Source organism: Elephas maximus, chromosome 12 (genome assembly GCF_024166365.1).
Source record: "Elephas maximus indicus isolate mEleMax1 chromosome 12, mEleMax1 primary haplotype, whole genome shotgun sequence".
Taxonomy (NCBI): Eukaryota; Metazoa; Chordata; class Mammalia; order Proboscidea; family Elephantidae; genus Elephas; species Elephas maximus.
This window is the reverse complement of record NC_064830.1, coordinates 43366659-43391336: the sequence shown is the minus strand read 5'-3', so window position 1 is coordinate 43391336 and position 24678 is coordinate 43366659. Positions and strand designations below refer to the sequence as shown.

The 24678-nt window shown below is 37.2% G+C and overlaps 1 protein-coding gene across 15 annotated transcripts in view; it reads left to right on the top strand.

Moving 5' to 3' along the window:
- The window catches only part of DTNB (dystrobrevin beta), a 422608-nt gene that overhangs the window by 207635 nt on the left and 190295 nt on the right, over positions 1–24678 (top strand). For all 15 annotated transcript variants that reach the window (XR_007519619.1, XM_049903708.1, XM_049903702.1 and 12 more), the window contains one exon: positions 14680–14804. Coding sequence is in view for 14 of the 15 variants with exons in the window: in XM_049903708.1 (XP_049759665.1) it covers positions 14680–14804 (125 nt within the window). In the remaining variant the exon portion in view is untranslated. The remainder of the gene's footprint in view (positions 1–14679; positions 14805–24678) is intronic.

Here is a 24678-nt window from a genome sequence, read left to right as displayed (position 1 = left end):
CCGAGGCCGATTATGGTGGTGCAGCTAGGTTAGTTGGAAGAGGGTCTTGCCAAGAACATACAGAGCTGTGGGTTCTTCTCTTCACTTCTGTGGTGTGGAGGCCCGAGAGGAGTGCTTGAAATTCTCCTCCCTACCACAGCTGACCTAGAGCTAATGTGACTGCTTCATTGACCAGGGGCCTCCTTCTGGAATTATGGACTTTCTGTTGCCATCTGAGGGATAGAACGAATAGGCTAGAGATATCCTGACAGCATTTATCACTGTTTTCAGTAAGTTGCTTGGCATACTTTTAAATATTGCTCTTTTCAGGAACTGAACACTGCTTCATTCTCTTGTGATATTCGGATGCACTGTTTATTCTTAAACCCATTTACAGCTGCAAATTCTGAGTGTGAAAGCGTAACATTTGAAACAGACCCAGCTGTTAAAATAGATAGATGCTCATCAAAGAAAGTATCAGCATGTTTATGAAATAATAAGGTCTTTTTTCAACTGTAGCCTGATTATTCTTAGAGCAAATTGTTTGCGTCTCTTAGAGCGAAGAGATGACAGAAAGGTTTTCCATTGCAGAGAAGTGTGTGACTTAACCCAAACCACAAAGTTCTTCAAATGAGCCATTTCCTCTAGCAGTCATCACTTATCCACAGACTTTTCTCCAGCTTTAGATCTATTTTGATTCTTACAGGTGGCCACCAGAGCTGAACTGAAGAATATATATCCTACTGCCATGTGTGAAGCAGATCAGAGGGTTCCAGTAATGTGAATTACTTGTCTGTTTGTGCACTAACTCAAATATATCAGTGATTCTTGCCCATGTATCTAGTGCTTTCTCAGACCCATAGGTACAGATTTAGGGTAAACTGTTTCTGTAAATAAACTTAATGCACTTGTATTGTTTATTCATTACATTTTATCTCCATTTAGTGACTACAAAATGTCCAGTTATGTTCATGTATTATTTATTCATTAATCTTTTGATCGCCTACAATAAGCCAGATCCTGTGTTCTCCAGAGTTCTCTCTTGAGACTTTTTTCTTTTGCAGTACCCTCTTTCTGCAAGTTCTCATGCAGTTGCCAGTTTTAGATGCTTCCTCTCCACCACCCCTGACACTGATCACTTTCTGTAGTTCTTAATTCCAGCCCAGGCTTCTTGTCTAGGTCAAGACTCCTGTATTCAGTAGTCTTGTGGACATTTCCGTTTTGAGGTCTCATTGGCTATTTAATCAGTACATGGTTCTAATAGTTTTTCAGTCAATTTGCTTACACTCCTAGGTAGATCATGTATAGAAATCATGTATAGAAAACAATAGCTTAATCACTTTCCAATAGTTATACCTCTTATTTTATTATTATTATTATTTTACCTCTTTGTACTGGCAAGAACTTATAAAGCAGCATTTCCTAAAATTTCCCAAAAGGAGTCTTCTGGGCTGCCTATTAAATTATACCAAGTACCAGGCCTCTACCCCTGGGCATTTTAATGTTTTGTTTTGTTTTTTTTAAACAAACGCCCCAGAATTTGTTGTTGTTGTTTGTGTTCAGGCAAGATTGGGAAATGCTGTTTCAGCGCAGTGCTAGTAACAGTGATGCTAACCTGTTGTTCTGACTTTGGTGTATCTGTATCACGTGCGTTGACTGCTGTCCTGTTCCTGCCTAACCTGCAGCAAGCAGGCTGTGCAGATGCTGTGTGCCCAAGTGTAGTTACACATTGGGCCATGTAAGCCAGACAAAGGGCTTTCTGCCCTGGTATTCAATCAATAAACATTTTTAATGTCCATTATATTCCAGGTCCTAGAAAGTGCTGGGATAGGAGAACACATAGCAGCCCACTTCATTTTCCAACCCTCATGCTCTAGTACTCCAGCCTCCCTTTCTATTGGACTGTTTACAGTTGCCTGATACACCATAAGAGCTCGGCTACTAACCAAGAGCTCGGCTGTTCAGATCCATCAGGCACTCCTTAGAAACCCTGTGGGACAGTTCTACTCTGTCCTATAGGGTTGCTATGAGTCGGAATCAACTCGACAACAATGGGGGGTTTGGTTTGTTTGGTTTGATATACCGTACTTTATTATCTTTATGGCTTTGAATCTGTTATCTCCCCTCCTCCCCACCTTCCCAACTTTTTATTGCCAACCTTTTTGTGTTTTCTAAGAATTAGTTCAGCTGTTGCTTCTTTTCCTGTTCCCACAAACTAATTTGTAGATCTCTCCATTCTCTGCTATAGCACACTAAGTACCTCTCAAAGCACTATTGTCATCATCTGTTCATTTTTCTATAAATTCTATTAGATTATAACTCCTTAGTGTATTATTAGCCTTTATACCCCAATTACCTGGTGCAGTCCTTAAATATTTATTAAATGACTTCAAGAAAGTTGGCATTGGTATTTCCCACCTGTTCCAGTTTTTAAACTAATTTAGGGCTTAGAGATGTTCGATTTATGCCCACCAGACTTGCAGAAAATGCAAGGGTGTGGAGAAGAGGATTTTGAAGATTCTTGATTAGAATGTGAGCTGATATAACATTTGAAAAACAAAATTTAAGATGCATGTAACCTTTGACCTAATAATTTTCCATATTGGAATTCTCGCATAAAAACATTTGTATGATATATCAGGATTTTTGTATAAGGATATCAGTATTATTTGTGATAGCAAAAAAACAATAAGAAGTGAAGGTGGCCAAAATATCCATCAGTAGTGACGTGGTTAACTTTGTTGTGGTGGACATACTGTGGGATTCTGTGCAGCAGTCAAAACAGATGAACCAGATCTGTATGGACAGATATGGAAAGAGGTTGTCCGTAATATATTATTGAATGAGAAAAGCGAGTTGTGTACCAGTGTGTAGAGTGTAATCTCATTTGCATTAGAATATATTTTATGTTACATGGGTTTATCAGTTTTCTTATTTATGCATAGGAAAGTACCTGGAATGGCATGCAAAACAAATCCCGTTTATCATATTACACTTTTAAAATATTACATTACTATTTTATTTGAGTTTTTTCAACAATATATACTCTTTAGTAAGTATTCATTTGTTTTCCCATGGAATGCTTGAGTTTTCGTTTTCTCAACTAGCAGGTAATCTGTAATTTCTTATTTTGACATATCTCAAGTGTATAGAAAAGAGTTTATTGAATTTTGACATTTTGCTAGATTTGCTTCAGACCTTTTTGTTTAAAAAAATAAATAGAAGCAATACAGAAAAAATTTGAAGCCTCTATATGTCCTCCAATACTATTCTCCTCCCTCCACAAAGCATCTCTGTTTTGAATTTGGTGTTTAATATTTTCATTTGTATTTTTATATTTGTATTACACATGTGCATGTGCCCATAAGCAGTCTATAGTATTGTTTCTCTTATTTTTAAACTTCATCAAAATAACTTCATACTGCATGTATTCCCTGAAGCTTCCTTATTTCGCCTACCGTTGTTTTAAAAATTATCTTCATGTTGATATGGTTATTTTCAATGCATTATGGAATTTATGAATACACCACATTTTATTATTTATTCCCCTGTTGCTTAACATTCAGGTGGTTTCTAGTTGCCCAGTTTTTTAAACAAAGCTTTAGTGGATTTTCTGGCACAGGGTCTCCTTCAGCAGTGTGGAGAGTTTTTCAGGTGTATGCATTTAAGACTGGAGTCACTGGGGAACCCAAGGGGAACGTGTTCCTTCAATTTTACTGCATATTGTGAAATTGCTCGCGAAGGTGGCTTTACAATTTTACCTTCCAACCAACCAATAGTGTATGAACTTCACTATTAATTCACGTCCTTTTTTTTCATGTATAAGTAATGCATAATTTTAATTATCTTTAAAGCAACAAAACTCTTAAGAACAAATTGTTTGAAGAAGATGAGAAGATGAACTGCCAGTTAAAGCTATAGAAAAAGGAAATTCCATCCATGATCTCAAACTGATGTTTTGCAGGGCAATCCAGTACTCAGCGCAGCATTTTCCCCTGTTGTGCATGCTGTGAAGGGTGCCGACACCCACACAAAATAGAATGCTTCCCGCTCAGGCCGGATTGGTATGACAAATCAATTAGGAGCAAAGTTTGCCTTCAACTTTGTTTTTGCCTATAAGCATGCACAATTTTGTCAGGTTTAAATTACTAGCATTTAATGTAGCAGTTTTTCACACTTCAGAGTATACCTCTCATCTACTCCACCCCCCCACCCCCGGGGTTGGTGTACATGGAGCCATGAGCACTATACTGGCTATCATGGCATACCTAGGAATATCAGTCTATTGTTTTGAGATAAATCTTTTATTCATTTTTCCTGAAAGAGAAGCTGGAGCTATTTGCTGCTCAATACAAGATACTGCTGTCCTTAGCTTCTATCTAGGCTATTGTTGAGCTAGTTCGAATAACACTGGTTTCTCTTTTGGTTAAGTGGTTAAGAGTGGTTTTTGTTTTTGTTTTTGGTAATTTATAAGCATGTTTCAGAAACCGTATGTGAACCAATTATATTTTATTCTACCTAACCATATTCTCATAACTGTCAAAGTACTAATATGCTTAAGTCTTGGAAGATTAACAAAAATTACAGAGATTACATTTCTCTCATACATGAATCAGTCAGAATTATAGCTTTACCAGTTAAGTTAAACTGGAGCCTAGCAATTCTAATTTCTCACTTTTCTAGAGCAGTTATTCTGAAGCCTTTTTAGAAAATAATCCCCCACAAAAAATGTTAAAAAAATTTCAAAATATATTTTTATTAACTTATTATAATTTAAAAAAAAAAAGAAGTGGGAATTCCATTTCAAGATGGTGGAGTGAGGACGTACCATAGCCAATTCATCTTGCCCCAAACTCTTAGAAATGATACACTAGAATTCTTAAAATGACCTACAAGCACACTAAAACCAAAAACCAAACCAGTCGCCATTGAGTCAATTCTGACTCATGTTGACCCCATGTGTGCCCAGTAGAACTGCACTCCATAGGGTTTTCAAGATTGTGACATTTTAGACATAGATCACCAGGCTTTTCTTCCAAGGCACCTCTGGGTAGATCCAAACTGCCAACCTTTCAGTTAGTAGTCGTGCACAACCCAGGGACTTCTTCCAGTGCACTAAAAACCATAAACCAAACCCATTGAAGTCGAGTTGATTCCATCTCATAGTGACCCTGTAGGATAGAGTAGAACTGCCCCAGAGGGTTTCCAGGGAGTGGGTGGTGGATTTGAACTGCCAACCTTTTGGTTAGCAACTGAGCTCTTTACCATAGTGCCACCAGGGCTCTGCCAACACACTAGAGGGAACAAAAGGAGGAACCCCTTGGTAGGCCACAGACTGTGACTGATCCCCGTGGAAAGTGGATGGGTCTTGGTCCAAAACAAGGACAGGTTAGTATTGCTGCTAAAGGATAGGAGCAGCATCTAGAGTGCTATACTACTTTTACGACGCAGGTCAAATGGGACTCTCATACAGAAAACAATCCTTGCTGAAGCTGAGGTCATCGTCCAGAATTGCAAACCCTATCACAAAACAATCTGCTATGAAAGAGAATCAGCAAACAAAGTAAATAGTAGGTTTAACATGCCAAGAACTTTAGAAAATATAGTTAAAACCTGCGAAAACCGGAATGTGTGTAGGGCAGAAACCTGTCAGAGAAGGAGAACTCAAATATTTTCCACTAAAATGAGTGATAGAAAAGTGGTTAGACTGCACCCCATCAAAGGTGGAAAACACGCGAGACCTGGAAAAACATGGCAGTCCTGTCAAGTTCCGTCTCTCATAGGTTTCACTGTTGTACACTAAAAAAAGTTGAAGAAGTAAAATTGGGAATAATTACAATTAAAAAGAGAACAGGTTGATAAGAAAAAGGACCAAATTAGACTTCTGGAAATAAAAAATACTAGATTAATTTCAGTGGAGGGGTTGAACAGATAACTAAGTGAAAATTAGGGAATGGAAATAGCTCTGAAAAAAATTAACCAGGATGCAGAATACTGAACACAGATATAGGGAGATGGAAAATGTGAATGCAATTAAAGGATTTGAAGGATAGAATGAAAAAGTCAACCTAGAATTCTATACCTGTCTAATTTATTCAAGAGCAAAGAAGAAATATATTTTCAGAAACATCTCAGCAAGTTTGCTACCAACATACTGTTGCTGAAGGAAGTAATAAGGGATATACTTTGGGGGAAAAAAAAGAAATTAAAGCAAGAAAAAAGAAATGGAAGGCAAGAAGAAATAGTGCACAGCAGAACTGGCAAATGTGAGTAAAATTCAAATAACATCAAGGGTTAAATAATAATAATGACCGATTTGGGGTTTAAAATGAAATGCAGCTAAGATTCTAAAAACTATGACATGAAAATGAGCTAGGGTGTGATTGGAGTTAAAGCATTTGAAGTTAAAGATGCTGATTAAGATTGTGGTAAGTATTCTTGTTAAAATAGAGAAGGTTCCTGATAGGCTTTGGACCAAGGGCTTCCCCTGGGGGATATGGATCCCCTCAGATGGCATGCCTTGGAGCTCAGCACGATGAACTCAGAGAGGTTAATTTGAAGTGGGATTGACAGGAATGGCCTCAAAGGTACGAATCCTGAGCTTTTCCAGTAGGCTATTATGCTCCCAAGTGTCAGGGCCTGTCAGCATATACCTTCAGCTGAAGATGTGCTGTGCAGGGCATTAGCTGGAGGCTGATTGAAAATACAATGATCTGAGCTCAGAAATAATTTTCAGAGTGCCTTAGTGTCTGCTCCATGGTTGTCTGAGGAAAACAAGTTTCAGTCCTGGTGCAGCAACTCACAGAGCAGTGGCTACAGTCCTCACTTGCTCCTTTCCATGGACTCTGCCCCTCACTTGGAAACACTGTGTCCCTACCCCCTGACTGTGCTGAAATTCACCTTAATGGTTCCCACACCAGGCTATGGGTCTCTTAGTTCCTGTCTGACTCATTGTAAGAATGCCTCACTCTCCTGGGCTGTCTCCCTCCATCCCTGTCTGCTTTTTCTCTGAGTAATTTTACCTGTCAATGGGGGTGTTTTGTACCATGAAAAGAGTAAAGGTTTGGCAGCAGACAGGCCTAATTAATATGAGCTTTTTTTAATTTTTTGCAGTGGGAAAATTGAGACTGTTAACATCTAATTCATAAGACTCATGAAGATTGAATGAGCTAATGTATGTACATAAAGCATCTATCAAGTGCCTGACACTAAACAGTTTCTCAACAAACGTTACTTCCGTTTAAAAAAAAAAAAAAAGCAATCACTAGAAGAGTCAACTCAAAGAGTCTAATTGCCAAAAAGGGAAACATAATAAAATGAGGGGAAAAAACCTAAAAAGTAAGAAAGGACAAAAATAGAAGAAAAAAACAAGTGGGAAATAATATATATTTATAATCAGTAAATCTCTTAGTTGTCTACTGCTGCTATAACAGAAATAGCACAAGAGGATTGCTCTAACAAGCAGAAATTTATTCTCTCACAGTCTAGGAGGCTAGAAGTCTGAATTCGGAGTGCCAGCTCCAGGGGAAGGCTTTCTCTCTCTGTCAGCTCTGGAGGAAGGTCCTCGTCATCAGTTTTTCCCAGTGGAGGAGTTCCTCAGTGCAGGGACCCCGGGTCTGAAAGACATGCTATTCTCCTGGCTCTTGTTTCTTGGTGGTATGAGGGTGTCCCCCCCTGGCCCCCGCCCAATCTCTCTGCTCACTTCTCTCTTTTATATCTCAAAAGAAATTGATTTAAGACATAGCTTAATCTTGTAGATTGAGCCCTGCTTCACTGCCACTAATTCCACCTCATTAACATCATAGAGGTAGGATTTACAACACACAGGAAAATCATATCAGGTGACAAAGTGGTAGACAATCACACAATACTGGGAATCATGGACTAGCCAACTTGATATACATTTTTTGAGACACAATTCAATCCATGACAGTCAATTAAATTTTCTAGATAAAGAGCAACAGTTATCAAATGGTTTTTTTTTAAATGTGCTTCTATGCTGTTTACAAGAGAGCAAAAAAAATAAGGGCACAGAGAAGTCGAAACTCAAGGATAAAAAAGGATATACCAGACAAAACACTAACCAAAAGAAATCTGATGAAACTGTTTATCTCAGACGATAGGTTTCAAGACAAAAGCTGTATCAGAGATAAAGTTTACTAAAGATAAAAAATGAAATTAGCAATTCTATACTAATCTAAAAAACAAAAACTTTTTTTTTGATTATACGCACCTTTTTAATAATGCAGCTGAAAAATAGGTAAATGAAAAACTAATAAAAGCACAATAAGAAATTGAAAAATGTTCTTGAAATGGGTGATCTTAACACGTTTCTCAACAGTTGTTAAAGCAATTAGACAAAAAAAAAATGTGGAAAATTTGAATACACCCAACGATTAATGATTGTACATTCTTTTCAAACACACATAGAACCTGTTTTTAAAAACCAACCATATAAAGGACGCTTCAAAAAAGAATTAGTATCGTATAGACTATCGTCTCTGACTCTAGTACATTTTAGTTAAGAATCAATAACAAAAAGATAAAAACAACTCATACATTTGGTTATTGAAAGCTCAGTTGTAATGAACAAATCCTAGAACAATACGTATATCAAAACTGATTCAGAATGGCCTAGAAAACCCGAATAGTAGTACAGTCATTAAAGCTTAAAGTCTTTGCATAAAGGAGCAACCAGGCCTGAATGGCTTTACGTGAGTTTCAGTTAAACATTCAAAGAAAGAATAATTCCAGTATTATATAAATTATACCATATTCCAGAAAAAAGACTAGTCATTCCCAGTTTCATTTTGGAGGCTAGAGTAACCTGGGCACCAAAACCTTACATGCACAGTAAGAAAAGGGAAAATTACAAGCTATTCCCACTTACAAACCTGAGTGGTTTAAAACAACAAAAATTTAATTTTGCAGGCCTGCAGTCTGAAATCAGTGTGTTGGTTGACAGGATTGGTTCCTTCTGGAGGCCCCGAAGGAGAAAAACATTTTATGCCCCTCTCCTCGCTCCTGGCAGCTGCTGGTTTTCCATGGCTTGTGGCTGCCCTCCAGTCTCTGTCTTTGGCTTCACATGGACTTTCCTCAGGGCCTTTGTGTCAAATTACCCTGTTTTTTCTCTTACAGGGACACCAGGTATTGGATTTAGGGCCCACCCTAAATTCAGGATGATCTAAGCTCGAGATCCTTAACTTAATTATATCTGCAAAGACCGTATTCCAAATAAGGTCACATTCACAGGTACTGGGAATCTTTTTGGAGGACACAGTTCAACCCACTTCAGCAGTCAGTGCAGATCAGTAGGAAAAGAATGGATTACTTATTAAATGGTGCTGAGATAATTGGTTAACCATATAGAATGAAATTGGATGCTTTCCTCATACCTATCCAAAAATCAGTTCCAAGTAAATTCAGACTTAAATACGAAATGCAGAAACTATTAAACTTTAGAAGACAATATAGGAGACTATCTTTATGACCTCAGGGAGAGAAATATTTCTTAAAATATAAAAAATGTAAAATATAAAGGAAAAGATTAATAGACTGGAACTACAGTTATATTTAAAGATGGTTTGTTAAAATGGTGTGGCGGAGATGCCTGACTTTCTGCAACTTCACTAGGGAGAAGGAGAATCAAGATCAACAGTCCAAGGCAGACTCCTATGAGGCGGAGGTCAGACATGCCACCTCTTTCTGCCATCTTTACCAATTCTGACACCAACTGTCCCCCCCATGGCACTCTAGTCTGCTGAGTTCGGTAATTCATTGCAATGGCCACACAGGACTCACAGACCATTCTCACAGTTATGGGGTTTATTAGGGAAGTAACAGGTTACAGTTCAGGTTTAGGAATGCTCAGGATACAGTTCTTCCATCAGGACAGCCTCTTAGCGGTGCCTGCAGGCAGCTTCTGCCTGGCCCCTCGGCCTCTGCCCTGCTCCAGCAAGTGTTACAAAGCTCTTTCAGCTCTGCTGATAAGTGCCCTGAGGTACCCCACTCCTCCCATAAGCCTCGGCCCAGAGGTGCTCAGCTCTTGCTCCATAGTTTGGCAAACCTAGCTCCAAGTGCCCGGAGGTACTGTACTCTGCCAGCAAGTATCCTGCCCAAATGTGCTCAGCTTTCTTGCTCTGTGGGCCAGGAAGCCCACTGCACCGTCTCTTGCTGTTCTCTCCTGCCGCTTTTTCTCTCCCACTGCTTCTCACTGTCTTCAGTGTTATAGCTTGCTCACGTTCTGTCTCAGTCTCCTGGTTCCAGGAGCTTCTCAACACAGGGATCCTGGGTCCAAAGGATGTGCTCCACTCCTGACTCTTCTCTCTTGGTGATGATGAGATCCTCTCCTCCTGCCTCTGGGATGGCTCATTTTAATCCTAGTGGGATGACAAAACTGACCAATCCACTTGTTAGGGTTCCCGACAGACTTTATTAGCATGGTTCCACCCAGTCATTTGGTGGGAATTACAAAGACTATGGCTAGAAAGCCCATATTAAGTAATTCTTTGCACCACGTGGCTATTCATCGAAAACAGAGTAAAAAACAAACCTCAGAGTAGTTGTTTGCAAGACATAACGTATATAGGATTAAAATACAAAAAATATAAAGAACTTTTGCAGATCAATGAGAAAAAGGCAAACAGTGGAACACCATGCCAAAGATAGGAACAGACATTTCACAGAAGAAATACAAATGGCCTATAAGCGTATGAAAAGATGCTCCATTGTTTTAGTAATCATGGAATTGCAAATTAAAACCAAAATGAAATGCCATTTATCACCCATCAGATTGGCAAATGTTAAAATCACCAAGGATTGGCCAGAATGTGGAGTTGCGAGAACTCTGACACAGCTGATAAGAGTGGAAATTAGTATAACCACTTTGTAAACACAAGTTGGCAGTGCCTAGAGAAATGGAATGTGCATGACCATATGACCCAGTAATTCCACAGTTCTGAGGACACGTGTCCACCAGGAAACACGGACAGGAAAGTTACTGCAGCAGCATTGTGAGTAGTAGGGAAAAATAGGAACAACCCAGATGTTCACTGGAAGTGGAATGGATTCGTAAATCATGATGTGATTAAGCAGTGAAATACAATTAAGCAGTGGAAAATGAATGAATCACGGTTACATGCATCAACCTAGATGGATTGTAATAATTTTGAGTGAAGAGAGAAGTTATAGAAGAGTATATGTATATATAAGTTATAAACCCATATCAAAATGATAGATTATTTATGCATAATTGGTACATTAATAAAAACCAAGGAAATGCTTAATATGAAATCCAGGATAGTGATTCCCATAAGAGAAGCTGGTGTGGTGGGAAAGGATACCTTCATAAGGGCCCACAGGGAGGCTTCAAAGTAACTGCGATGTTATATTTCTCAAGAAGAAAAGTGGGTAGATGGTGTTTTCTTATTTCTTAAACTGTATATATACATTTGATACACTGGCTTATTTCACTGTGTGTGTGCATATATATACATATATACACATGGGTAGTGTAAATAGTTAATGTGCTCAGCTGCTAACTAAAAGGTTGGAAGTTCGTATCTACCCAGGAGCACCCTGGAAGAAAGTCATGGTGATCTACCAGTCATGGTGATCTACCAGTCATGGTGATCTACCTCCCAAAAGTCATGCATTGAAAACCCCTGGAGCACAGTGCTACTCTGAAGCACACGGGGTCGCCACATGGCGGAACTGACTCAACAGCAGCTGATTTACAGAGTCGTTTTTAAAAGAGTGTCTCTGGCATAGTAGCAAAAGTGAAATGCAAGACACACTAATTCCTAGACCTGGACTGCTTTCTTCCTTCCTGCTTCTTTAGGTCCTTAGATATTTAGTGAGTGGCTACCAAATCCTGGGCACTGACCTAGGTGCTGGGTACACAGAAGGGGCTAATGGCCCTATCTTGGCGCTTATAACATTTTTCAAAATCATGCTTAGAAGCTTTGTTAATCTTAAGACTCCTAGACTAACTCCATATCAAAATTCACTTTAGGTCCAAATCATAATTCACTCTTTGAAATCTATTTTTAGGAAATCTCTTATGTATTCAGACAACCTAACTGAATGTATGGCTTTAAAATTTCCAGGGTAATATCCTTTTTGGTTTGGTGCTAGACTTTTAGATTATATTCTAATTCCTATATATATTTATTCCCAGCTTTTTTTTTCCCCCTCCCCACACATATCAAACAACTCTTAATGTACTTTACTTATTTGGAATTAACCTTGATGTATTAATTTTACCTATCTATATTTTCAAGCCTTGAAATTTGATCTAATCTTACCCCTTGACTTACGGCAAGCAGTCTTTTCAGAAGCATAAGGAGCATACAGCTAGAGAATATTAGGCAGTACTAAAGCAAACATTTTTATTTTAATAGTTGTGTGGTTATTTTAATGTTTTTATAAAATATGCAAGTGAAACCTTCGATTGCATGGCTGTTGCTGAGGTTAAAGCTGAAGTAGTCTCTGATGATCCATCCCACATAAACTGCATGAACTGATGGCCCCGGTGGTTCTCGGATGTAGCAAAAAATCATAAAATTAATACATGGATTACTGATGCAGTGCTTCGTTGTAAAGCCGAATTAAGGTATTCTCTTTAATATCCTCTGATTGCTTTCTACTTGTATCATAATTCTCAAAAAAATAAAACAAAAAACTTAGTGGTTTGGTCAGGAAAAAGAAACCTAGAAAATTTATCTAGGGAAATTTGTTCAAATAAGATACCCTGTTTTAGGATAGGTTCTGGAAATACAAAGATGAATAAGATAGAGCCTACCTTCCAGAAGTTTCAGTCTAACAGAGATAAACAAACTAAAAGTTGCAGCTTAATGTGGTAAATACAGCAGTGGAAATATGTGCAAGGTAAACGGGAGAGGCGGTCACTGACATATGGAGCAGTGAGGAACATCTTCACAGAGGAGGTGATACTTGCAAGCAGTCTTGAGAGATGAGCAGAAAATTCACAGAAAGGCAGACCTGGGAAAGGCACATGCCGAGGTACAGAGACCTAAGAGAGCTTGGCGTATCAGGGCAACTGCGAGTGGTTTGTCACCTAGTGTGAGGTGGAGGTGGGAGCCAGATACGGAAGCTCTTGTATGGAATGCGAAGGTATTTATTTAGATATTATCTATACGTGATGATTATCCTTTGAAAGATTTTAAGCAGAAGAGTGACATAATTTCTGGGGGCAGTTGGGAAGATGGATAAGAGGGGGGAAAAGCAAAGTCAAATAACATCCAATTGTTGAGCAAAGGGAAAATGGACAGCAGGTAGGGGGAAGTTCTAAATTTCTGCCTTATCTTTCTATGATTTTCAGGAAATCAGGTTATGTCCAGACTTTTTCCAGAACGTAATGTGTTGAAGGAGATAATGGTAGGTGATTTGGAGCCAGTATCTGAAGTTTCTGAAGAAATTGGTAGTGTTCAGTCATTATTGTAAACAAACTATTAATTAATTTAGTCGATCTCTTGGTTAACAAATTTTTGTTTTCTTGGTGTTAAAAATCCTATATCAAGCAGCACGTAAAAGTTACGTGGAGATGTGTTGAGGCACACAGCTGCAAACAAATTCTGTTTTCCGATTAAAGTGGCACTTGGGGTAAAAGGAAACCCCGGTTGCATAGTGGTTAAGAGCTTCGGCTGCTAACCAAAAGGTCGGCAGTTCACATCCACCAGGGGCTCCCTGGAAACCCTATGGGGCAGTTTACTGTGTCCTGTAGGGTTGCCACGAGTTGGAATCTACTCGACAGTAGTGGGTTTGTGGTAAAAACTGCAGATATCATAGGGTGAAATATTTAAACTTTTTTTGCAGTTAATATTCTGCTAAGAAAGCCTCAGACAACAGTGTTTTTGAAAGGAAATTGGGTGAATAATAAAATCTGTGTATAAAGTGTGTGGTGAGCGGCCTTTAAATATGAATTTTAGAAGTGACTGTTTTATGTAAGTTACTCGTGGCATATTGTTTACTTTTGTGCACATTACTATTAAATTTTAGACTTGATAGTCTTTGGATTTGGTGAGCATTACTCTACCTTCCAGAGAAATGTTATGGTATGCCAACTTATTTTTGTACTTTCAGCATAATGTAATTTAGAGTCATAAGTCTGATGCTGCCTGCCTGTGGTTGTGAGTGTATTTATTTCTATCTGCATACATAGCCTGCCTCTTAACACCAAATGTTCTGTTTCACATTTAATTTGGGAATGTTCTCTTAATAGTCATGTTTTGGGAGGTGGCTTAGTCCCCTAGTTTGCTAACATCCAAAAGCTGTATACTCTCAACGTTATTTTAGCCTTTTTAAATTGTAGGCCAACAGAAACTTCTGAGTCTGTTTGGGGAATTAACTGTAATATATTACCAAAAATGATCTAGAAGCTTCAAAAGAGGAAGTTGATGCAAAGGGTGTGTAGAGATGTTCAGAAGGAAAGTTAACATTAACTTAGTAGTGTGAATTCATAGAAATAGGGGAGGAACCACAGAAATGAAGGGACCACAAACGACCTTGGAACAACTGTGGGTTCATTCCTGCAATGCTTAATAATGTTGATTACGATGAAACTTGATTTGTATCTGAAACGATGTTTTCTTCAGCCCTTGCTAGCAAGTTCTTTTGAAGCACTTTTTAGTTGTTTTGAAGATTTAATTTCTTATTTCCTTATTTTCTACCTTGATACAGAAATCTCCTGCAAAGAAGCTGAGCCATGCAATTAGTAAATCTTTGGGGTGTGTACCCACCAGAGAACCCCCGCATCCTGTTTTTCCTGAGCAACCAGAGAAACCACTTGACCTTGCTCATATAGTGTAAGTATATACCTGGATATGGATTATACTAAAATGGAGACCTTGCTAAGGCTTTGGATTGAAACCAAATACCACCTAATACAAACATTTAACCTTGTGGTTTTTTCTTTGCTTTTGGAAAACTTAGACTTCAAGCTTTTAGCTCTTTAAACCTCCCTCCCCGCAGAAAAACAAACAAACAAACAAACAAACCCATTGCCCTCAAGTTGATTCCAATTCATGTAAATAGCTACGTGGAAACAAAGCTTCTGGTCCTGAAGCCTAAGTAATTTAGCAGTCACCGATAGAAACATTAATACATTGATGAGCGATTATTGTGCTGGTTTTAACAGGGCTGCCTTTTGTGTGTGTGTGCCTCCCTTAAGTCAGTGGTAGAAGTGATTTGTTCTCTTCAACAGTAATGTCCACAGGGATTTTTAAAATTCGTTTAGACAAAATAGAAATGAAAATCAACTTAATTTGCTCTTTTTGTGTTGAAAGAATAGAAAATAAGTAAAAATAGTGTTTTATATATTTTTAGTTGTATATTCATGCTAAATAAGGGAAAGCTAGAGGAAAACAAAGAAGAGAAACAGAGGAAAGGACAAAATGAAAGTTAAGGAGGAAGAGAAACAATGACGCCCCTGACTGGTGTCTTCACCCTGAATTAATAATTATGTTTGCTGTGCAGATAAAGTTGGTAGTTTTTTGGCTTTTTTTTTTTTTTTCTTTTTTTACCATTAGTCTTTATCAGAGGTTTAGAAGTTTTTCCATTTGAGTGGACATCCATTTTCCTTTTACCTACCTAATGGTAGATAATTTGACTAGACAAGTTTTTGATCTTTTTTGTTTAATTCAATTATTTTAAAAAAAATTTATATTTATTAAAATAATACATGCATATGGATTAAAAGAAACCCTGGTGGTGTAGTGGTTAAGTGCTACAGCTGCTAACTAAAGGGTAGGCAGTTCACATCCTCCAGGCACTCCTTGGAAACTCTATGGGGCAGTTCTACTCTGTCCTATAGGGTCACTATGAGTCAGAATCGACTCGACGGCACTGGGTTTGGTTTGGTTGGATATGGATTAAAAATTGAATAATACGGAAGAGCTTATGAAATGCAACACATTCTGCTTTTCCTAGGTTTTACATTTTATCTCCAAATAATGCATTTAGAGCACTCTGTCTTGACTTAACGGTTTTAGACATTATTGAATTTTTTTCTGTGGTATAAAGAATTAACCTCATTCATAACTCCATATACCAACCTGCCATTGTTTTTCATAGTTATATTACCATTTTTTAGTTTGTTACCTTTGTAATTTTAAATAACATTCTTAAACTTCTATTTCTTGTAACTTCTACTGTGTTCATAACCTGAGGAAATTAGTACCTTCTTGCCATTACTTTTATATTGTGAAAGCTGATAATATTTATACACCCGCTTTTCACTATTGATGTGGTTAGGTTCCAAAGACCAGGTTGTTATGCAAAAATTGGCATTACGTAAAGATGGAGGATGACCACATCAGATCACAAAAATGAAGGATGACTACATCACTACATAACTGCCAAATTACATCATTACATAACTGCCAAACCACTGAGAATCATGGCCCAGCCAAGTTAACACATAACTTTAACCATCACAGCCAGTGTTACTGTCGCCTCGCACCTTGGCGTCCATTACTGCTAGACATAGCATCGTTAATACACAAAATAGTAGGATAGTAGATTTTTTTACTGCTGTCATAAATGTGAAATGTCAGATAATGAGAGTCTGTAAGTAAAGAGCAGGTACATTCTCTTCTAACCACAACTAAGTCTTTTGAGATACAAGGAGTTAAATCTAAACGGTGAAACCAATAGCAACTTTATCAGTAAATATCATTCATTTTAAAGTCCAATAGTGTGCTGATTCTATATATTCTTTTATGTAGTTTCAGTATCATGAGCTCTGTGCAATTTATTGTGTCATCAGAGTTAAATGGGAACTTGTTCCCTACATACCACTAATTGTTCAAAATTATGCCACCTGTTGAATTTATAACTAAATTTACTTTCTTATACAGTTTTTGCGTTTTGTTTTTTTTTTTTTTTTGTCAGTTTCACATTATTTTCTTGTTGGGAAAAATAAGCTTTTTATCTTTGTGTTCTATATTACATTTTATCCATTGCTTGTAAATTTTTTTGTTAAATTTATTAACCTTTTCCATTTATGGTTAGTGTTTTGTTTTTTTTAACATCCTGTCTGCCACAAGATTGTAATGATTTTCTCCATTTTTCTTTTTTTCAAGTTTTAAAGGTGCCTCTTTCACATATGTCCTAAATTCATCTGAAATAGATTTTTTTGTGTGGTGTGATATAAAAAAAAACCCAGGTGTGATATAGAATATCCAATTCATTCCCTCTGTCTCTTTCTGTGCATTTGAATGACAACTTCTCTGAGGACTATTTATTGGACAATTCATCATTTCTCCACTAGCCTACAATGCCACCATTGTCGTAAATAAAGCTTCCAAATATGCTTGAGTTGGTTTCTGTATTCTATTCCATCCCTTTGGGTAAATTGCCTATTCTTGTGCCAATATTACACTATTGTAATTAACCCATTGAAATCAAGTCAATTCCGACTCCTAGCGACCCTGTAGGACAGAGTAGAACTGCCTCATAGGGTTTCGAAGCCTGTAAATTGTTATGGAAGCAGACTGCCACATGTTTCTCCTGCAGACAGGCTGGTGGGTTCAAACCACTGACCTTTCAGTTAGCAGCCAATCATTTTAACCACTGTATCACCAGGGCTCCTTATCTTAATTACTGTAAGCAATTAAGTAATCTTCAGGGATATCTTGTCTGTTAATTGCCTTTTACTCTTAGAATCAGCTTATTGAATCCCTCAAAAAACTTTGCTGTGATTTTGATTGGCGTTTCATGTAATCTAAAGATCAAATTGGAGAGAATTGACATCTTTACAATACATCTACTCCTCACTTATCGACTGTCTCGTTATCTGACATTTTACATTTATGACAAGAGTAAAAAATCTATCTGACTATTTTGCACATTAACGATGTACGTCTGGCAGTAACAAATGCTGAGGTGCAAGGCAAGAGTAACACTGGCTGTGACGGTTAAGGTTATGTGTCAGCTTGGCTGGGCTGTTATTTTCAGTGGTTTCGCCATTATGTAATGATGTAATTTGGTGGTTATGTAATGATGTAATCATCATCCATTTTGTCATCTGATGTGGTCATCCTTCATTTTTGCATAATGCCAATTTTCACATAACAACCTGGTCTTTGGGAGCCTAACCATGTTGGTAAGTGAGGAGTGGATGTGTTGTATCTTCCAGTCCATGAATGTGTTATAGATTTCCATTTATTAAAAAATTCTCCCATGCCTTTCAATGAAGTTTTATAATTTTTCCCCAGGAAGGTCTTGTATATGTCAGATTAATTCTCGTGTACTTTACATTTGTTGTTCCTGTTGCAAATGGTACCTTTTTTCCCTTCAGCTTTTTTAGGATATAATTTACATAAAATAAAATTCCCTTGTTTTAAGTGTATAGTTCCCTGAGTTTTGGTAAGTGTATAAAACCAGAAAACCAAACCCAGTGCTATCGAGTTGATTCCGACTCATAGCAGCCCTATAGAACAGAGTAGAACTGCCCCATGGACTTTCCAATGAGCGCCTGGTGGATACGAACTGCAGATCCTTTGGTTAGCAGTTGTAGCACTTAACCACTACGCCACCAGGGTTTCTGGTGGTAAGTGTATACAGTCAGGCAAATGGTATCTTTTTTGAATTGTGTTTAACAGTTCGTTGTTGGTATATGGAAATGCAAATTGTTTTTGTATTTTGATCCTCTATCTAGTCATCTTGCGTAACATGCCTATCAATTCCAGTAATTTGCTCTCAGATTCTTTTTGATTTTCTATATAGGTAATTATATCACCTACAAATAATGACAGCTTTGCTTTTCCCCTTCCACTCCTTACAGTTTTTAAAATTAATTCATGCTTTCTTTTTTGTCTTACCATGTTGGCTAGAACCTCCAGTCCAAAATTGAATAGAAGTGCTTTAGTAGACATTCTTGTGTTATTACTAATCCCAAAGGGAGTGCTCTCAGTGTTCATTGTTTAGTTTGTTATTTGATGTAGGTTTTGTAGATATGATTTATCAGGCTAACGAGGTTCCCTTTTATTCCTAGTTTGCTAAGAGGCTTCCTTTTTGTCATGAATGGATGTTGAATTTTTATTGAAGACTTTTTCTGTACTAATTGAAATGATCATATAATTTTCTTTTATTCTGTTAATGTAGTGAATTACATTAGATGTCTGTTTAAACCACTTTTACATTCCTAAAATGAACTTAACTTGGCCATCTTTTTATACACTGCTGGATTTCATTTGCTAATATTTTGTTTAGATCTTGCATATGTTCATGAGTGAGACTGGCCTGTTAATACCCCTGCATTTTAAATTTTGCTTTACTTGGTTTTATTTTTACTGCCCAATTTGCTAGTGTCAAATAGTTAGGAAGCATCCTTTTTAATATATTCTTCAGAAGAGCTTGTTTAAGAGTAGAGGTATTTCCTCCTCAAATTTTTGGTAAGACTCACCAATGAATCTCTCTGCACCTAAAGCTTTCTTTGTGGGAAGAATTTTAACTGTTAATTCCATTTTTAAAAGCAATTATAAGACTTTTTATTTTTTTGAGGCATTTTAGAGCATTTTATATTTTTAAGAACTTTATCTGAATTTTCGAAGTTAATGAAACAAGGTTCACAATATCTTATTGTCTTATAATGCCTGTGGCATTACTCAGTTGATACAATTTTATTTTTAATATCATGTATTTATATTTTTTCATTTTTTCCTTCAGGAATCTTACCATAGGTCTGTCCGATCTATTGGACTTTCAAAAGACCAACTTTTGGTTTTGATGATCCCCTTTATTGTAAAAATTGTATATTTCCTATTTCATTTACTTCTGCTCTTTACTATTTATTTTGTCATAGTTTCTTGTGGTTTATTTTGGTATTCTTTTTCTAACTTCTTTAAAGATATGGTAGCTTACTCATTTCAGTTTTTTTTCTTCCTAATATAAGCATTTAAGGCTATAAATTTCTCTAAGCACCACCTGGGTACTGTCCAAGCTTTGTTATGTAATATTTTCTTATTGTTTAGTTGTAAGTATTTCTTAAGTTTCATTATGATTTCTTCTTTGAGAAGTATATTTTATTAATTTCCAAACATATGGGGGTTTCCTACTTTTCTTTTTGTTATTAAGTTCTAGGTTGATTTCATTTTGGTCTGAAAATGGTTTGTATTATTCAGTCCTTTGACATTTGTTCAGACATGCTTTATGGTCTCTTTATGGTTAGTTTTTTTTATTATGTTCCAGGTAAGCTTGATAAAGGCGTTTATTCTGCTCTTGTTGGGAGCAGAGTTCCATAATGAATGAATATATATGCCCATTAGGTCAAGTTTGTTAATCATGTTGCTCAAATATTCTATAGTGTTGCTCTAACTAGGCAGTTCAAGTATTGATCTAAATTATTCCCAAACCAAGATTATAGTCAGTAGGCTATCCCCTCCAAAAAAGAGCAATCATAGCTTCCTTTTTAGATTCTGGTGAGATTTTGAGCAATTAATCCTATTTGGATTGGCTAAATAACTTTTAATGTCCCATTCAACTTTGAGGAAACCCTGGTGGTGTAGTGGTTTAAGACCTACAGCTGCTAACCAAAAGGTCCGGCATTCAAATCCACCAGGAACTCCTTGGAAACCCTGTGGGGCAGTTCTCCTCTGTCCTATAGGGTCGCTGTGAGTTGGAATCGACTGGATGACAATGGGTTGTTTGTTGTTTGTTCATCTTTGAGCTGTTTTATAGATTTCTTCTGTATTCACCGTATGTCAGAGCAGTGGGTCCCAATCTTGGCTGACATCACTTGGAGAGCTTCAGAAAGTACAGATTACCAGGTTGCTTCTGCTCTAAGCCAACTGAATTATTATTCTGGGGGTGGCCTGGGAATCTACCTTTTAAAAAGTTCCTTACTGATCTGATTAGTTAATGGTACTACTGTATTAGAACATAAATCGTTTTAGCTATATGAAAAACAAGCTAAGAATTCAAAATTAAGCATTTAAAAATGCATGTAGAGTGCAACTAAATATAAATGTATCAGTAACAATTCTTAACTCTTGCTGAGATTTTTAGTTATTCGTTCAGCAGATGCTTACTGAGGACCTTCCAGGTACAGTGCAAGCTGCAAGCAGTATTCATGCACTACTTTGCTTATAAGCATACTGGTCTGAGTGAGAGTAAAAAAGTCAGTTTCATAGAGTACAGTGTTACCAGTTGGCTTCCTTAGGCAGTAGTTAGAGGTATAGCCCAAAAGATGAGAACACTGAGAGGAGTGGGCTGCTGCACATTTCTCACAATCAGGAAAAAGAAGTTGATGTTTTACACTTAGAGACGAGGGTAGGCCCTAGGTGTGAATGCTTAAAGTCAGCAAAATATTCATTTAGGTAAGGTCGTGATTATTGTAATCATTATTGTTACGCAATGCTAATTTTAAAAGATCATTTTTTAGACAGAGAATAGAGAATTTTCATCCACTTCATCAGCTGCTACACTTTCTAGGTATTATTTTCAAACATATAAATTGTGTATATTTGTTTTGCTAAAAGTCAGTCATCCTGATTCAGATAAATCCCACCTACCAAGGGGAGGGAATGGGAGTTGGGGATGGAGCCAAAGAAAACGGATGACCAGCATAGTCGAACCTTTCCCAAGACCACTAATTAAACACGTTTCAAGTCAGCTCATCCTTTACAGTCATTGCTTATTTGCTTATTTCTTATTTGCTCACAGCTTTTTTCTTGTAGTAAAATATATATAACAAAACATTTGCCATTTTAAACCATTTTTAAGTGTACAGTTAAGTGACATTAATTACATTCACCACGTTATCCAACCATCTCCACCGTCCATTTCCAAGTTTTTCATCACTCCAAACAGAAGCCCAGTGCCCTTTAAGCATTAGCTCCCCATACCCCCCTTACCTCACTTCTGTCTCTTTGTATTTGCCTGTTCTGGATACCTCATGTAAGTGGGATCATATGATATTTGTTTTTTTGTGTCTGACTTATTTCACTCAGCATAATGTTTCAAGGATCATCTATGTTGTAGCATGTATCAGAACTTCATTTCTCTTATCACTGAATAATATTCCATTGTATGTATATACCACATTTTGTTTATCCATTCATCTGTTGATGGACACTTGGATTGTTTCTACCTGTTGGTTATTCTGAGTAATTCTGCAGTGAACACTGGTGTACAAGGATCTGTTTGAAATACTGCTTTCAAGTTTTGGGGGCATGTACCTAAGACTAGAATTGCTGGATCAAATGTTAATTCTATGTTTAACTTTTTGAGGAACTGCCTACTGTTCTTTTCTTTATGGTTTTTGGCTTTCTTTCATGTTTAAAATGAGTGTTCTCACCTCAAGATTATAAAAACGCTTCTATCAAACGACTCTTATTTTTGGATTTGTTCCTTATTTTTTTGTTGTTATTGTTAAGTATGAGATAAAAATATAAATTTATTTTTTTCAAAAGAGTAGCTAGTTTCCCCTGCTTCGTTATTTTCCTGCTGATTTTGTTACAGTTTTAATTTTACCTTCCTTTAAGCAATCAGTGTGAACATCAATGAATTTGACCATTCTCTTTGTGAAAGGTATTGTGTTAACTCGTTTGGAACTGTCTCTTGAATGTATTCTGAACTTTTTTCATTGTATTCCAGGGGTGTTTTTCTTACATTGCACGTACTATTTGGTTTGGAGTTAATTCTGAGATGTATTTAATTTAATCTTTAATAGTACAGTGTACACTGTCAAAAATTCATTTCTTGAGACCCTCTCAATTTGAAGGTTAATATACTTAGAATTTCTGGAAGGCTCATAAACATTTCCATTTGTACGTAGCCTGTGAAGTAACAAGCTTGTGCAAATCAAGCCTGACTTCTTAGAAAAAGTGTGATGGACCTCAGAGTTTGCACATGTCAGTAGTTATCAGTCTTGAACCACCAAGGGTCATGCCCTTCCTGTGAGAAACACAGAGGTGCTTGTCTTCCCCTTGGAAAAGGGTGGGTGTTCTTCACCACTGTTTAACGTCAACTTTTTAGATGCAGCTTTTCTGTTTTTATGTGAATGTGGTTGTTTCTTTCAATGGTAACGACAGCCTAGTCCATGGGTTTAAAGTGTCTGGACGTCTGTATGGAACCTGCAGTGCTCCAGATCCTCTGATAGCAGGTGCTTTCCATCTACAGAAGCGCCGTGCAGATTGAGGAAAGTGCTATTGAAACTTCCAACTGTAGTTAATAACTTGGAGTGTATTTGAAATTAGAAACGGTATAATTTGCCTATTGTGGCATTAGTCACTTCACAATTAAGCTTTATTTTGTAAGAAATAACGGGGACCAATGCTAAATGCCTTCTTAAAAATTCAGGAAAAAATAGTTTTACTTGAAAGAATAGCTACAGGAGCTTCAATGTTCCTCAGTTGTATGTCTTTGACTTTGTTTTGGTCTAAATACTATTAAGGGTTTCTTTAAACTTCATGACAACTTCTTGATGGGTCTCCTGATTTCTGACTAGTTTCACGATTGTACTATTATATCACAAAACTCATTTTGAAGCTCTGAGAAATAATATAAATCAGTTTCCCTATATGCCAGGTAATTCTCTAACAAGATGTCTTTATCTTATCATCTGTTTTTATCTTAAGAAAGGCTTCCACAAAGAATAACATTTACCTCATGAAGCCTAAAAGCTGAGTAGAGATTAGCAACATGAAGGGTAGTGGGAGGCACACCCCCGTGAGGGAAGGGCAGTGGACAGAGCACAGAGAGCAGGGGTGGTGCTGCAGAGGTATTCAGGGCTGCTATGGGTTTTGGATGTTGTCTAAACTGAAGGATTTTAGGTTGGCGAGAGGGAGGTTGAAATTTGCGTTAAACAAAATTGCTGCCTCCCGTTTGGAAATGCAGAACGGGGTAAGGGTGAAAAAGGAGAGGCGGCTAGGGGTTTTTTTTTCATAGGAGCTGTGAGAGATGTTGGGAATTTGGACTAGCATGGTAGCAGTGGAGATGGAGAGGTTTGTAAACACATAAAAAAAACTTAGGTTTTACCATCATTGCATGCCCAGAAATACTATTAAAACCGTAATGAGAGTTTGGAACAGAAATTGAAACTAAGTATGAAATAAAGCATATTTGCGTGTTAATTAGTTTTATTGTTGTTGACAAGAGATTAAGATTCCTGACAAAATCGAGATTCACGTGTACTTGATACATATTGAGCCCTTTGCTCACCGCTTCAGTGTACGTTATTTACTTTCATCCTCACAGCAAACTTTGTGTTATAAATATCATTTTCCCACTTAATAAATCAGAAAATAGTATTAGGGAAGTTGAATGGCTTTGTGAAGACGACACAGCTACAAAGTGGGATTAGGGTTGCGTTAGAGTCTAGGGCCCCTGACTCCACACCTAGCCTTCTTTCTATTGCACTGTAGTGTTTTAACATGCTGACATACTAAGAAGTTGTTATGGTAAAAACATATAGTAGTTGAAGCATTGTTTGAACCCCATGGTTCAGAATCAAGAGAGAATAGCTGTAATCTGGTTTATTGAGGAATAGAAGGGAGGCAGTGTGATATGATAGGACAACTAGATTAAAAATCAAGATACCTCGGTTTATTTCTCTGTAAAATGGGGATAATAAAACCAATCTTAACCTATCTCAGGATATTGTTTAAGGGTAATGTATGTGAAAATGTTTCTAAGAGTTTAAGATGCTATAAATAAATGGAATCTGAGCTTTTAAAG